The 14079-nt window shown below is 38.8% G+C and overlaps 2 protein-coding genes across 2 annotated transcripts in view; one reads left to right on the forward strand and one right to left on the reverse strand.

Annotated features, from left to right (window-relative positions):
• inpp5e (inositol polyphosphate-5-phosphatase E) overlaps positions 1 to 4200 on the forward strand; it is an 8352-nt gene extending 4152 nt beyond the window's left edge. Inside the window, exons 7-11 of the mRNA XM_023417127.2 lie at positions 3 to 77; positions 481 to 642; positions 759 to 874; positions 1053 to 1189; positions 2943 to 4200. Of these exons, the coding sequence (XP_023272895.1) occupies positions 3 to 77; positions 481 to 642; positions 759 to 874; positions 1053 to 1189; positions 2943 to 3075 (623 nt within the window). The 3' untranslated portion in view covers positions 3076 to 4200. The remainder of the gene's footprint in view (positions 1 to 2; positions 78 to 480; positions 643 to 758; positions 875 to 1052; positions 1190 to 2942) is intronic.
• A 43-nt stretch (positions 4201 to 4243) lies between these two features.
• On the reverse strand, positions 4244 to 10591 carry pmpca (peptidase, mitochondrial processing subunit alpha). The gene is made up of 13 exons (XM_023417166.2): positions 10505 to 10591; positions 9097 to 9299; positions 8918 to 8997; positions 8570 to 8652; positions 8327 to 8421; positions 8121 to 8221; positions 7573 to 7836; positions 7281 to 7373; positions 7069 to 7187; positions 6881 to 6971; positions 6344 to 6406; positions 6103 to 6247; positions 4244 to 5941 (listed from the first exon to the last, which is right to left on the reverse strand). The coding sequence occupies exons 1-13, from the start codon at positions 10549 to 10551 to the stop codon at positions 5772 to 5774; spliced, it is 1554 nt and encodes a 517-aa protein (XP_023272934.1). The 5' UTR covers positions 10552 to 10591; the 3' UTR covers positions 4244 to 5771.
• Between the last annotated feature and the right edge of the window lie 3488 nt (positions 10592 to 14079).

Below are 14079 nucleotides of genomic sequence, written 5' to 3' on the forward strand. Positions count from 1 at the left end.
CGATTACAACAAGATCGTCGAGGCTCTAGCTCTTCCAAAAGGCCTTCCAGACACCAACCCTTACCGCTCCACACCGTGTAAGAATATTTTAACTCACCCTTTGTGAAAGATGTGATAAACCAAAAGAATTAGGTGGTGTTAGGATGGTGGTGTCTCTGCACCGAGTTGAAAATAATTGGTCAGATTTTAACAGCCACTGTGGTAAGCCTCATATTCCATGTTAAAACGTCATCATTCTCAAATGGGATACACGATATTTATGTAGTAATTTTCAAAAGACAAATATGTCTTAAAACAATGTAGTCCTTCACTGGATCCATGGCTGTAATGTGTAATGCTTAAGCCTCTCTCCAGTCACACCTTATTGTCCCAGCTTTAGTCCTGCTACTGAGAGCTGAATATAATTTATACTTACTTGATGTTGGTAAGAAAACTTGCCGTCAATCTTTGAAAATCAAAGAATGTAATTTTTGATTGTAGCTGACGTCACCACAAGATTCGACCAGGTCTTCTGGTTTGGAGACTTTAACTTCCGGCTGAGTAAGGACCGCGTTGATGTGGAGACCCTCATGAACCACACAGGAGCCGGCAACATGGACACCCTGTTGGAGCATGACCAGCTCTCCAAGGAGATGAAGGATGGTATGTTTGCATGTAGGAGGCTAAATCTCAGTGAACACTTTTAGAAAAATTTTTATAGAAGAAGCATGATGTGTTCGATTTAAGTCACCGTGAGAATGTGCTTCTGTTTTCTCCAGGTTCGATCTTTAAAGGCTTTCAAGAGGCGACGATACACTTCCTCCCCACATACAAATTCGACATCGGCTGCGACATCTACGACACTACTTCTAAACAGAGAACGCCTTCATACACAGTAAGACAAAAAAAAGAAAACCAAACTACACATGACTAAAGATAATCACATGCTCTGTTAATTGCCAAAATAAGCCAAACTTTTGGCAGAAGAAACTTTTTATTACTCTTATTAAGCTGCTGTAATCGAAGTCTTAACTGGCCAGAGCAGGGCTCAACGTCTCTGTTGGTGTTCACAGGACAGGATCCTGTTCAGGAACAGGCAAGCCGATGACATAAAAGTGGTCAAGTACACCAGCTGCTCCAGCATCAAGACCTCAGACCATCGGCCCGTCATCGGCGTCTTCCAGGTCAAACTGAGACCAGGCAGAGACAAGTGAGTCACAGATAGTTTTAGTGGCATCATGAATTAATTCATTCAATCCCTTTCAACTTGACTCTTAATTGCTGTTTTTTAAGGGCGTAAGTGTGGTCTCACCTTTGGTAGGGACACAACAACCCGACCACCTCTCCAAATTAAGAGGACTTTTTAATGATGTCAACCAAATGGTTTATTTACATACAAGATCTGAAGTTACATTCAGAAATGTATTGATATTTAAAAAAAAAACCTATGCAGTATCAGATCAAAGACTAAAACTTCTCATGTGTTTTATAATAAGTTAATATCAGAATAGGCATTACATTAAATATAAGTTAGTATTTTACAATTAATTCAGAAAAGTGTATATTTAATCACACTTCATCATCATTTTAAAACCTCACCTAAAACCCTGAAGCTGCACCTGTTTCCTCACCAGCCTGCTCTACTTCTCTGGTCTGCTGCTCTTCATGAAGGAGGATTTACTGCAGGACTCTTGTATTAGACTAAGTTTTATCTATATGTTCCTAAAAAACTGACAACTGAATGTATATTAGTAATAATCAGTTGTATGCACAGACTGAAAAGTCCCTGACTGAAGTTAGTTGGTTGATTTCAGTGCAGAACTGATACCCCTGGTAAACTAAAGGTGCTCTTTATTTCAATAATCATATATTATCACCATAACATGTTTTACCCTTCCCCTTTTAAAATGTAACACGTTTACTCAGAGGCATTTTAACTGACTCACTTTGTACTTTTATTTCAGAACATTTTTAGTGATTTTACTTCCACTGCAGCAAAACTTCTGTTCAGTAACGGTAGAAACTGACCGTTGACGTGCTGACGTCACCATAGTGTCTCATCTACAGTCGTTGGAGTTTCTCTTACTGGTAGCTTTCATTGCTGCTCTATCTGAACAGTTAATGTTGCTGTTTTCTTCATCAAAGTGACTAACTACATGCTGTACATCTAAACTTACACTAGGTCTGCTCCAGCACCCAGAGCTCTCTGCTCCTTTTAGCGACTTTCACTAATTCAACAATTGTTTGCATGCTGTTCAGATGTGCTAGTTACTTTAGCTTAGCAGTTAGCGCTAGCTTCTCTCTCTCGCTCTCTCGATGTGTCTTGAACAGATGAACTTGTTCATCAGAGTGTGGTGTTGTTGTAACTTCAGTGTAGAGGATTGTGATGTTTATTAAAACTTCAGTGATGTCTGCTGTCTTACCTTTGACACAACTCCACTGTTAACCGCGGGTGCTCTCATCTGTGTCCGTCTGTGTACACAGTAGGTCTCAGTGTGATTGGCTATTGCTCGTGATGTCTAACCAATCAGATCGTGCTGTGGGCGGGACTTTTCTCCAGACAACAGAGTGCTGATTACTGACCTACGGACCAGAAATAGGCGGCTGCATCGTAGCCGAAGTTGACTTTTTTTATATCAATTTAATCAAGAAAATAACGATAGCAATAATCGGAAAATGCCGAATATCCTTACCTTTATTTTTCCCTACTTTTTATTTTCTTTAATTTTGGCATGAAGCGGGACAGTTTGGTGGGGCAGACGGAGCATTTGGGGAATTGTCCACTCATTATTGGTAGGGACAATTCTGTCCTCCCAAAACATTGGTAGAGACATGTCCCTACCGTCCACATGCAAACATATGCCCTTGCTGTTTTTTGTTTGTTTGTTTTTAAATGAAAACGTTTTATTTTCTGTGTTGTGACCTCATATCTGCTGTACTCTATTTGCTTGTGTGTTGGTCAGTATTCCTCTCGGTGCGGGACAGTTTGACCGAGGCTTGTACTTGGAGGGCATCAGGAGGAGGATCACCAGAGAGCTGAAGAGGAGGGAAGCCATGAAGAACCAAGGTAGCAGCACCATCTGTGCCATCTCGTAGACCCTTAAAGTGGACTCTCCAGACCGGACTGGACCGGCCCAGACCAGACCAGACCAGGCTGGACTGGATTCAAACTGTGCCAGAAACAGGCAGATGGAAAGGACCATAAGGAAACCAGAGTTGACTCAGACCGCAGTGCTGGTTGTGGTAACTGAGCAGAGTGCGCCCTGTATTGGGCAGTGTTGGGAACTGTGCGTGAGTGTGTGTCCTTCTGGTCATCACAAGTGACTGGCTGTACTTGAGGGCAGGGACCTTGAGGTCAGACAGACACAGCAGCAGTCTGGCCTTTATTTATTCAGCCCCCCCTACTCAAACATGACTGGGACGGAGGGCGCTGCCGTCGTGGCTTAATCTTCAGTCTCATGCTGAAATGTGAACTGATCTAACCTTGCAGCCTCTGTGTAACTGCATTTCATTTACTAATTCATTCTTAAGCATCCAGAACCTCAGTGTTATGTTTTTTTTTAATTTTCTGAACGCTACATCATTGTTCAAATGCCTTGTGAATTTCTCATCAAATCGCACCAAACACAACTGCAGTAAACATTTAGGTTCTTCTTAAACGTCATTTAGGTGTCTGCCATTGGTCGATTTCTAACTTGAACTTTGTTAAGAAAGGAGAGACTGAAGAGGAGCTGTCGTTACATTATTTCTGTCATGAAGTCAAATAAATGATTTCAAGAGAATGACATTAATCAACACTACAGTCATGAGGTTGTTACATGCTACTGTTGAATTTCAGGGAGATCAAATGTATTTGACAGCTAATATTAAACTTTTTTTTTTTTTTTTTAAGGAATTCACTTGCTATAGACGGAGCATTTTATTCATACTGTTAACGCCTCACATATTTTTTCTCTTATTAGGCCAAGTGACCCTTTGGAACAGATTGTAACTTATTGCCTTATCTCTCATCTCACTGCTGTGTAACCTTATATATACTACAAACTATCCATGTACTGTATGTTATGTACCACATTAATGAACTTGCATCCACAGCATGAAGAGCGGTCTGCTCCAAAAAAAAAAAAGTGCCTATGGGTCTTGTTTTCATTTCCTCAGGACCTCTTATCTTTTTCTATGTCAGCTATGATGTAACACCCCTTAATAAACATTTTAAAAACACTTGTTCGTTGAATTGTTGTACATTACACTGCAACGCAAGACATTTAAAATATATAATTTTATTGATGGAAGTAATAACATTTATTTACCAGTTGGTGTACAGATGTTAACAGAGGTCACATATAACATAACTGTAGTCAGAAGCCACTGAGATAATGGTAAAATACACTTTGGTGTTTTTGGATGCAGATCAATATAATGTTTTTATTTTTAATGTTTTACCTGGCAATTGTAAACCTCTAACTTTGCAAAGATGAGGCAGAAGAGACTCAGAAAGTAATAGTTAAACATTTTGATATGTATTTATTTGCTTTCTGGTGGGAAGCTAGACAAGAACATCGAGACCAACTCTGTCAGTTTCAGTGCGATACCAAGCAATACCAGGGCCAGGATCATGATATAAATACTGAGATGCTTTTATTGTTAAAAGCAGCTCATGTACTATCATGTAAGGCAGAGAATACATCATAATTGCAATGCACCTCTGAATATGTATTTAATTTCCCAAACATGAGGCATTTCTTTGCTATTCTGTTAAGTGCTTAATCATGTGCATGTTAAAACACAAGACAGTATTCATAATGTTAATTCTCTGAACTTATTGACCCTAGTACTAATACTCAAAACAAGACTTTGTATCAGGAGTATCAACACTGGATTGATCCGCCCTTCCACATCTCATCTAACTGTGCGCCAGAAAGTGAATCATTTACCAAATGTCAAACTATGCTTTTAATTTATCCCCTTAAGTTGATTTGAAATTTACACGGGCACCGACAACCAAAAACAATTATAAAAAGAAACAGGTTTTACTTTAGATTTCAGTCTCTCTACAGGGCATCTGAGACAACGGTGACAGAAAACATGATTTCAGTCTGACTACAGTTGTAAAGTTGGCAACAATGATCCAAAAATTTCGAGCAGCAGCATTATTAATTATTAAGTTAACTTTTGCTGTGTGTTGTGTCCCATGTGCCTCTGAAGAGAGATCATTAAGTGCTGTTTATATATTTTCTCTGGAGAAAGGTCTGAGGTGGAGCTCTGTGAATTTTAAAGAGCTGATGGTCTGAAAAGTGAGGAACGTAACGGCTCAAGAAGAAGTATAGACGTTGACACTGTGGGAGATGTTAGCCACCTCCTTCTCTTGCCTCTGTGCAGAAATAGTTTGCAGATCATTTCACAGTGTAAAAACATAACAGGTTGTTACTGAGGTTTTTTTAAATGGGAAACTGACACTTTAAATTTTGGCTTTGGGGTGAACTGTCCCTTTAAAACCAAACTCCTGCAAACCATCAGTAAAATAATGACGTATGGCTTCTTGCCCACAAACAATAAATACATATACTCCAACCATATGTCGACTACTTAAGAGTAAAATGTAAATTTTCTTTAAAATCCCCAGTCTCAGAGTTTCAGTTGAGAGCCCGGGGATTAGCCCCCTCCCTGAGTGAGTTGTGCCAAGTTCTGTGTTGGGAGGGAACACTAGTGTAATCTTCCAGTCCAGTTTATTTACAGTGATGTTTGCCGGTTCAGACTGGCTGAATGGCGATTGGGGACGATGGGGGTGGGGTCTATCGGAAGAGACGGTACATGCGGGGCAGACGTCCGTCCTTGCTGGACAGGGCGGCCTGGATGTGTTCATATGAGGGCAGCTCCGTCAGGTCTCCCAGAGCTGCTACTGCGGGCTTACTGCGCAGCATCTTAGTGGTCACTCTTTTAATATCACTGGCTGTCACATTGCCTGGAAATTATTTTATGACAAGTCAAAAGAAACAAATTAGCAGGGTGAAATGAGACTATTTCTACTATTCTTTTTGTAAATTCTATGACACTTTAAGGCCATTCTGTCATGAGTTTAAATGAATGACTAAGAACCACCACTACATTTTGTTCAGTACTCACATATTAGATCACACAGTTCATGCGGCAGCTTTCTCTTTCCTGTGGAGAGAACCTGGCGACCAACATCCTCAAAAATAACCGGCCGTGACTCAAGGTTCATCATCAACATCGACTTCAGCTGAGTCTTGGCCCTCTCTAACTCCATCTGGATATAGAGGGAAAAAATCAAATGTTTACTTTTCATGTAAGAATAATCAATATTACAAAAGCTGTGGAGAAGTTTCCCTGCAGTGATCGTTACCTCTCCAGCATTTCCAGCCATTTGAATGAACTCTCTGGTTATTATTTCCACCATTTCCCGCACCTGGAGATGAATGTATATAATGGTAAGACCTCATAAACTGCATTAACAATACTTTTCACAAATACACCACATTCAAATGAAGAAGAAACAATGTAACTGAAGCTACAAATTACAATTAATACCAATAATGCAAAATTTCAGTTTTAGATGGACATTCAACAAAATTGAATCTTCCTCCTTTCCTTCCTGTGAAACTGTGATCGGCTAAAAATCTTTATTTGGATGCAAAGGTGCAACATGATATTCTGCAAGGTAAATATAAAAGCTGTTTCACAGTTATTCCAGCCAAAGTCTGCACAATTTAGCCTGGAATTATATATTATTACAGTATATCACATTTTTTCAGAGCTTGCCAGTAGTACATAATCATTTCTGGGCTACCATAGCTAGCAGCAAACCTTTTTTTGTAGGAACTAAATTCTTTGCTTTTTAAGACTTTTAAAGACCCTGCTGCTGTCCTGGGCCTGTACCAACCTGTCTGGGGTCTGCACTGGCATGGATACACAGCAGACCGCTGTCCTCATAGCTGTGATGGTAGGAAGTGGCGTTGTACATCCAATGATGCCTAACACAGACAAGGAAAGTAAAATCAATGACAAGTAATAAAACCGGTTGCTAGAGCTGTATTAGTCAAACTTATTAGTGAAACTCGAGGCGCTCACCTGTTGAGCACGTTCAGGTACAGGCGGGTGAACATGCCTTTCCCGGGCCCTCCTGCAGAGAAGGAGCCTCCTCCACCCATCATCATGTTGAGCACTGCGAACGGGATGAAGTCGTCCTCCTGTAAAGGGAAAACAAATTTTTTTAAATTTGAGAGCTTGTTGCTAACAGGTATCACACACCTGAATGGAGCCAGGCATCAGAAAACACCCACCAGGAAGGAGCAGCTCTCCAGACCGATCATGATGTGGGTGAGCTCTGGGATCGGGGTTGGGCCAAGGCTCACATCTGACATATCCTTCTCCATCTAACAGATTTAAAATGAAAAAAGTTATAATCATGCCTCCTAAGAAAGACAAGTCTAAAAACAATGTTAATTTTGCTCAATAACTCCACAGCTCCACATTTCTAGTGGATGTGTGACTAAACAACTTGTCAATGCTGTGTTAAAAAGAAAAGTGGCCAATAATACAGAAAACTTGTAAACAACGAAACCAGTGAATCACCTTGACAATGCCACCAGTGTACTGTGCTACAGACTGGTCCACGTTGGCCACAGTGCTCGTTCCCCACACTGGCTTCACACCCAGCAGGTATTTCCTGGCACATTCAACCAGCTGCTCGTGCTCGATGCCCACTCCAGCCAGCACCATCCGCTCAGGACAGTAGTAGTTACGCAGGTAGCTGTGAAGCACTTTCCTGTCGATCTTATCCACGTTATCTGCAGGACAAAAGCGAGGCAGTCCCACCGTGTTGCCTCGATATGCAGCCTGGAAGCAGACCATGAAGTTGTGACTTTATTATCAATGAATCCACTACTCTAATAATTTCACCACTATCTGACACCTAAAATAGGGCAGATATAACATCAATTAATATTTAATCTACAGGTTCAGATTTAAATAAAACGTGTGGTAAATTCTCAAAAGTAGAAGAATTTTTGACATGCTACAATTCAGAAAAAAAAGCTGCAGCAAACATATAAATCAATGACTTTCTGGAAGCTAAAACACATCGATAGTGTCACTTTAAAAACCAGCGATGTGTAACTCACAGCGTGGATCATCTCGGTGAGTAAAGGCTCAGGGTCCGGCCTCATGTTTAGGTCTTCTAACTCAAAGCGCACCACCATTTTGGTCATCTCGATCTCGTCCTCTGCATGTGAACCAACATATTTCGCTTTACCATGACACCGGTGGAGACACCTCGCACAGTTCTCAAGGACTGATCTGTCATTTCAAGTAAAATGACTTGACATACCGAGCAGGCGAGGCTGTAGTACAGCGTCAGAGAGAAGACTAACCACTGTGTCCAGACCCTTCACTTCAGCAGACACTGCATACATGGTGGTATCCCTGCACAGTAAAATGAAAGAAGCTGTATTACTCAATACACAGGAAAGGACACATTTCTATTGAAAAGGTAGAAATACACAAATGTAAAATTTTATAACACAGAGACAGACATCGTGCTTAAAGATTCAGATTCAGAAAGACCTTATACCTTGATGTTTGGCAGTCACATATCCCTCCGTGCTTTTCCAGCGTAAGCAGGATTTCATCTTTACTCCCGTATTGAGCTGTGGACTTGAAAGATAAAAACAACACTGATCATTATCAACATCAGTTGACAACGTAAGATAACCACCTTTAATTTCGTGCTGTTTCCTTTTCTGTTATGTTTTGCAGCACCTCCAATGCACCAAGAGATTTACTGAGAACTTTGAAAGCCTAGTCTTTCCAGTTAATTTGACTGTCAGCATTAATAATCAGTTTGGACTGGACAATGTAATAGTGTGTGAATGAGTGAGCCGACAAAAACATGTCAAGTCTCAAAAGCAGAAGTACTTACAGAAAAGGCAAGTTTCTCTACGAAATGTGCTATTCCACTTGGGTATTTTGCTTCATATCGGGAGCCAGAGTTTACTAAAACTAAGAAAAAGAAAGAAAACATCCACATTTTACCCACTTCAGTTTGATCCTGAACAAAAGTTGATACCATGTAATTTCCATTTCACTCCTTCATCTTACTTCCAACGGTGCAGAATTGACCGAACTTGTTTTGGGAAGCAACTTTGAGGCCATTTTCTAGAGTAGTGATCTTGGTCTCATATTTTTCCTGACCATCCACAGATGCAAACACTGGCTTGGGGATCCCAGGCAGCGGTGCGGAGAGGGAGATATTTGGGTATCTGCCGCCACTGCTGTACTTTCTGTAAGCTGCGATCCCAAACCTTAGAGAAGAACAAAGCAATGCCTCTTCAAAATCCTCTCCGCAGTTGTAGAAACAGTATAGAGTTACCTCGATTAGTTGATTGACAGAAAAATAATCAACAGCTATTTTGATAATCAATCAAATCATTTTTTAAGAAAATATGTCAATATGTTGAATTCTCAACTAAAGCAAAAGTAGCTATACCACAAAGTATACAATAGTTTCCTAAAGAAATTGTTAAGTTGAGTTGCCACAGTCACCCCCCCACTCAACACACACACACACACACACACACACACACACACACACACACACACACACACACACACCAACAAGCAGTAGCATGTCAGTGATTACCAGTCATTGCATCAGTCATTACAAACTCATGCTCTGTAGGCAACTTTATTTTACAAAATATGTCAGGCTGAACTTTGAGTAAATGTGTGTAAAATTTTGCACAACAAATCTAGAATATTTAAAGAACTTAAACTTAGTGAGGAGCTGCACGTTAATTGTATTAATGTTGCACCTTAAATAATTTCTATTGATACATTGTAGCCCTGTAGTCCATGGATAATCATTATTTACTCTGCCAAAAAACTTTTTTAGGTCAGTAACTTATAAATTGATTGTTCTTTCTTTTCTGGTAATTTTTTATTTCTTTTTGTGACAAGAGACACTCGCGTGTACTTGTGTTTAAATGGGTATTTGTATTGGATGTTTTGCATCTACTATTACTGACTGTTGTCTTTAAGTCTGTGAGACACAAAATTTACTCTACTGTAAGTCACCAACTTTAATCTGCCGACTAGATAAAGCCGCTGCTCAGTAGACACAAAATTAAATAACTTTAAACTTAACTCTTTATGACATTTAAACTATACACAATAAGCTAGCTATCAAAGCTTAGCAAATGTCTGACAAAGCTCAGTAAATCAGAAGTACTCAAAAATATACCTTCTTCATCTCTACTGCTATCCAACTATGTAAAACACTCCTATCGTCAAAGCGACTGGTGTTTTTCTACTTTTTTTAATATATTAACTCGTGAAGCAACATTAGCCCAGGCTGTTAGCATCGCGCTAACTGACTGAGCTAATCTCATATGCTGATGACGTAGAGCCTTGTGACGGAAGACATCGAATATACTGATAGTATTGTGTTTCTGTGTCTAAGTCGAATCTGGCGACAGTTTTAGAACGTTTATTTTAAACATGTTATTACCTCTGAACACGACTCCAGGTTCTACACCTCGACATGTGAGTCGCCATCTTCGATCCTCTGTGACCGGAAATCAACCCGGAAGAAGATGAAAGCGTGTCAAGCACTTCCGCCGCAGACTGAATTTTTTGCTGAAGGGTAAAAGAAAGATCAATGTTTTTTTGTTTGTTTTTTTTGTTGTTGTTCTTAGATTTTTGCCTTTTCAAAAATGTATTTATTCATTTATTTAGTTAATTATTTATTTATTGAAAGAGATAATAAATAGAGACAGGAAAGGCGGGGAGACAGTGGCAGGCAGTGGGGACAACATGCAGCAAAGGGCCCAGGACCCAGCCCAATCATGCAGTACGTGCTTTGTGATATATAGTTGTATAGTAAGTTGTACAACTTGCTCATGAATCTGGAGCAAATAGTGTACTCACTTTCAGGGACGAAGATGTATTAACTCCAAACCAATTTATCTGCATCTCTCTAATTTGGGCTCTGGGAAAATAAAACAGAACAATTGATCCTTTAGAGTTGTCAGCGGGCCAAGAGCATTTTTAGCTTCCATTTAGCTTCCCATTACTGAATCAATTTTGACACAGAGGTAGAACTAGCACTTGAATAACATTAACAGTTTCACTTGAGTTTGAAACATCGTGGAGATTTGACTGGACTGTGACCAGCAGCAGCAGCATCAGCAGATGATTTGATGAACTGTGTGAATCCTCATCCACTCATACATCTTCAGTTGCTGCTACAATGTTCTCTATCATGCAGGTTACAGCAGTGTTTTGGTTGATTTCTCTGTTCTTGCACTGCAGCTCAGCCTATGAGCTCCAGGACACCATCCACACTCTGAAAGAAGAAAACCTCCACCTGCAGCACAGACTGGAGAACCTCACACGGGCTCTCAGAGATTTAAAACACCTGCTGACAGAGCACTCCAAAAGTAAGAGCAGTTATCTTGTTATGGATTATAAATGAAGGAATCTTCAGCAGAGGTGGAACATAGCACTTAATGACTGACATAAAGATAAAAAGATATTTTCTTGTCACTTCTACTCCACTACATTGCAGAGGAAAATGTACTTTTTATTCATTTATTTTACAGCTTCAAGTACAAGTTACTTTACAGGTTAATTTAATTTCCATGCCAAGAAGAAGATTTCCTGTTTTCCATTTCAATCATTTTGATAATTTATTTATAATACATTTGAGGTTTGGACTTTTGGTTGGACTAAACAATGCAAGCATTGTGAGAATGAGCTCTGAGTAACTGCAATGTGCATTTCAGAATTTTTAACAACAAAAAAATTGGTCATTTAAGATAGAAAATAATCCTCATATTAATCCATGATGAAAATTATAATTAGTTGTGCTAAAATTAGCTCCACCTCAACAAACTACAAAAGTAAAATGCTGCTTATACATGAATGCAATAGTAATAAATCCAATGACATAATTACATAATAAAGTAACAGTGACGCAGGCCATTTCTCTGCATTGAGTGCTTTTTGTTTTAATACTTTTATTTTCCTGATTGTTCCGTCTAACTTTTACTTGTAATGGAGTATTTTTGAAGTGTGGTATTATTATTTTTACTTAAGTAAAGGATCTGAATACTACTTCCACCACTGAGCTTCAGAGTGGAAGTTCACAGCTATATATTTCACATTTTGACACAGTTTCTGGGAGGGAACATGACACTGAATACCTGCACACCTGGAGGGAGTGGTCCCAGCATGGTAAGGTCTCAAAATGAGGTTTAACATCATAAAAAAAGACATACATAGATGGTTATGTCTCAACTACAGTTGTATGTTTTCCAGGCATTAGTACTGAGACTCATCAAATGTTGCAGCAGGCCTTCTGTTTAACTGAGCTCCATGGTGCTGCCCGCCCCAGCTTCATCACCCCGAGCTTCCTCCTCCTCCTCTCACCTCTTCTGATTCTCACACTGCTGTCATGACTCAGCTCCAAAAGACCAACAACATCCAGCTTATAAAAAATTCACCTAGATAATATAGGCTAGTTCCTGTGACTGCAGTGTTAGGACACCATTGTAATTATTATCCTACCTTGATTCAGAAGCAGGTACATAGCCAGGATTTTAAAAAAAATGATGGGTTCAAAGTGCTCCTGGACTTTTTGCACCTTACCTCCATCACTTAAGGACGGCTGCAGTAACTTACAGTCAACCTGTCAGACTGTTGCACTATCCTCACTTAGCTATGAAGTATTATTTTTACATTTCTACTATAATTTATACTTGCTACTAAGTAAGATTTAACCACCTCTCTTTATTATGCAAACTTTTATTTTTAATTTGTCAGTTAGTTGATTCTAAATTGAACACATTATTTAATTCATCCATTTATTACATTCTTTTGTACACCTCTCCAGTGGTGTAAATTGTTGAAATGAATGCAGTTTTAATGTGAAATAAAGTTTTTTATGAAGCTTTGCTTTGTTGATGGTTTTTATGGAGCATGTCTGGTATGAATTTTAACAGCAGCAGCACTCACAGTATAGAAATCACACAACACATTGAAGTTTTTCCTGAATTTGTAATTAATCAAGACTTTCTCTGTTGGCTTTAATCAACAACAAAAATGATAGAAATGTTTAAATGTGGCTGTCCTTCAACAGTGACAATTACATTACAATCATTGTTATTTTCACAATTATTATTTTGCTATTATTGTCATTATTATTATAAATAATCACAAACAAAATGTCACTTTATATACATTTTGTCTATTGTGCTTCATGGTTAAAATGTCTTCTGTGTCACCTTCTGTCTGTCCGTTTGTCACCAATAAAGAAAAGAAAATGCTAATGCTAGCTATCCCCCACCTGTTATTTAGCATTCTTATGAAATCGTTAAATTCATGCAAGCTAGCTGCTAATGCTAGCAAGCAGCCAGGAGAAGTAGAGCAGGCTGATGAGGAAACAGGTGCATCTGCAGGGTTTTAGGTGAGGTTTTAAAATGATAGCGTGAAATATACACTATTATGCATTAAATGTAAATTACTAAATTACATTTAACGTAACCATAGTCCACCTATTTTGAAATTAACTTGTAAGTTATTGTAAATCAGACGAGAATTTCCAAAAGTTTAAGTCTTTGATCTGATACTACATAGTTTTATTTAAATGTCAATACATTTCTGAATGTAACTTCAGATCTTATATGTAAATAAACCATTTGGTTGACAGCATTAAAAAGTCCTCTTTGTTTTGGAGGAGAGGCGGGGTTGTTGCGTCCCTACCAAAGTTGAGACCAAACTTACGCCCTTGCATCCACAGTATTTTCTGTCACAATCATTTAAATGGTTTTTAGCAGTATTATCTTTGTCATGGAAAAACATTTTCATGATTAAAGTGAAAATACATAATTAATATTTGTAGTCAAATGCAATGGACATGCTGATAAACTTTTGCTTAAAGACTGGTGTGAAAAATAAAATCTGTAAAGGAAGAAAAAGAAAGGATAAATATATATAAAGAAAATAAAATTACATACAGAAAGTTACAAGAGCAAATGGGGAATAAGACATAAAATAATTGATATATTTTGATATATGACAGAT

This window comes from Seriola lalandi, unplaced genomic scaffold (genome assembly GCF_002814215.2).
Source record: "Seriola lalandi dorsalis isolate HSWRI2012SDOR001 ecotype SW California unplaced genomic scaffold, Sedor1 jcf7180002054572, whole genome shotgun sequence".
Classification (NCBI taxonomy): Eukaryota; Metazoa; Chordata; class Actinopteri; order Carangiformes; family Carangidae; genus Seriola; species Seriola lalandi.

Excerpts from the sequence above, each read along its gene's own strand:
- pmpca (XM_023417166.2), bottom strand. The coding sequence starts at position 10,551 with ATGGCGACTCACATGTCGAGGTGTAGAACCTGGAGTCGTGTTCAGAG. Across the intron at positions 7,837-8,120 it reads TCACCGAGATGATCCACGCT|GCTGCATATCGAGGCAACAC; the intron begins GTGAGTTACACA and ends GTCTGCTTCCAG. Across the intron at positions 6,407-6,880 it reads CCAGTGCAGACCCCAGACAG|GTGCGGGAAATGGTGGAAAT; the intron begins GTTGGTACAGGC and ends ATTCATCTCCAG.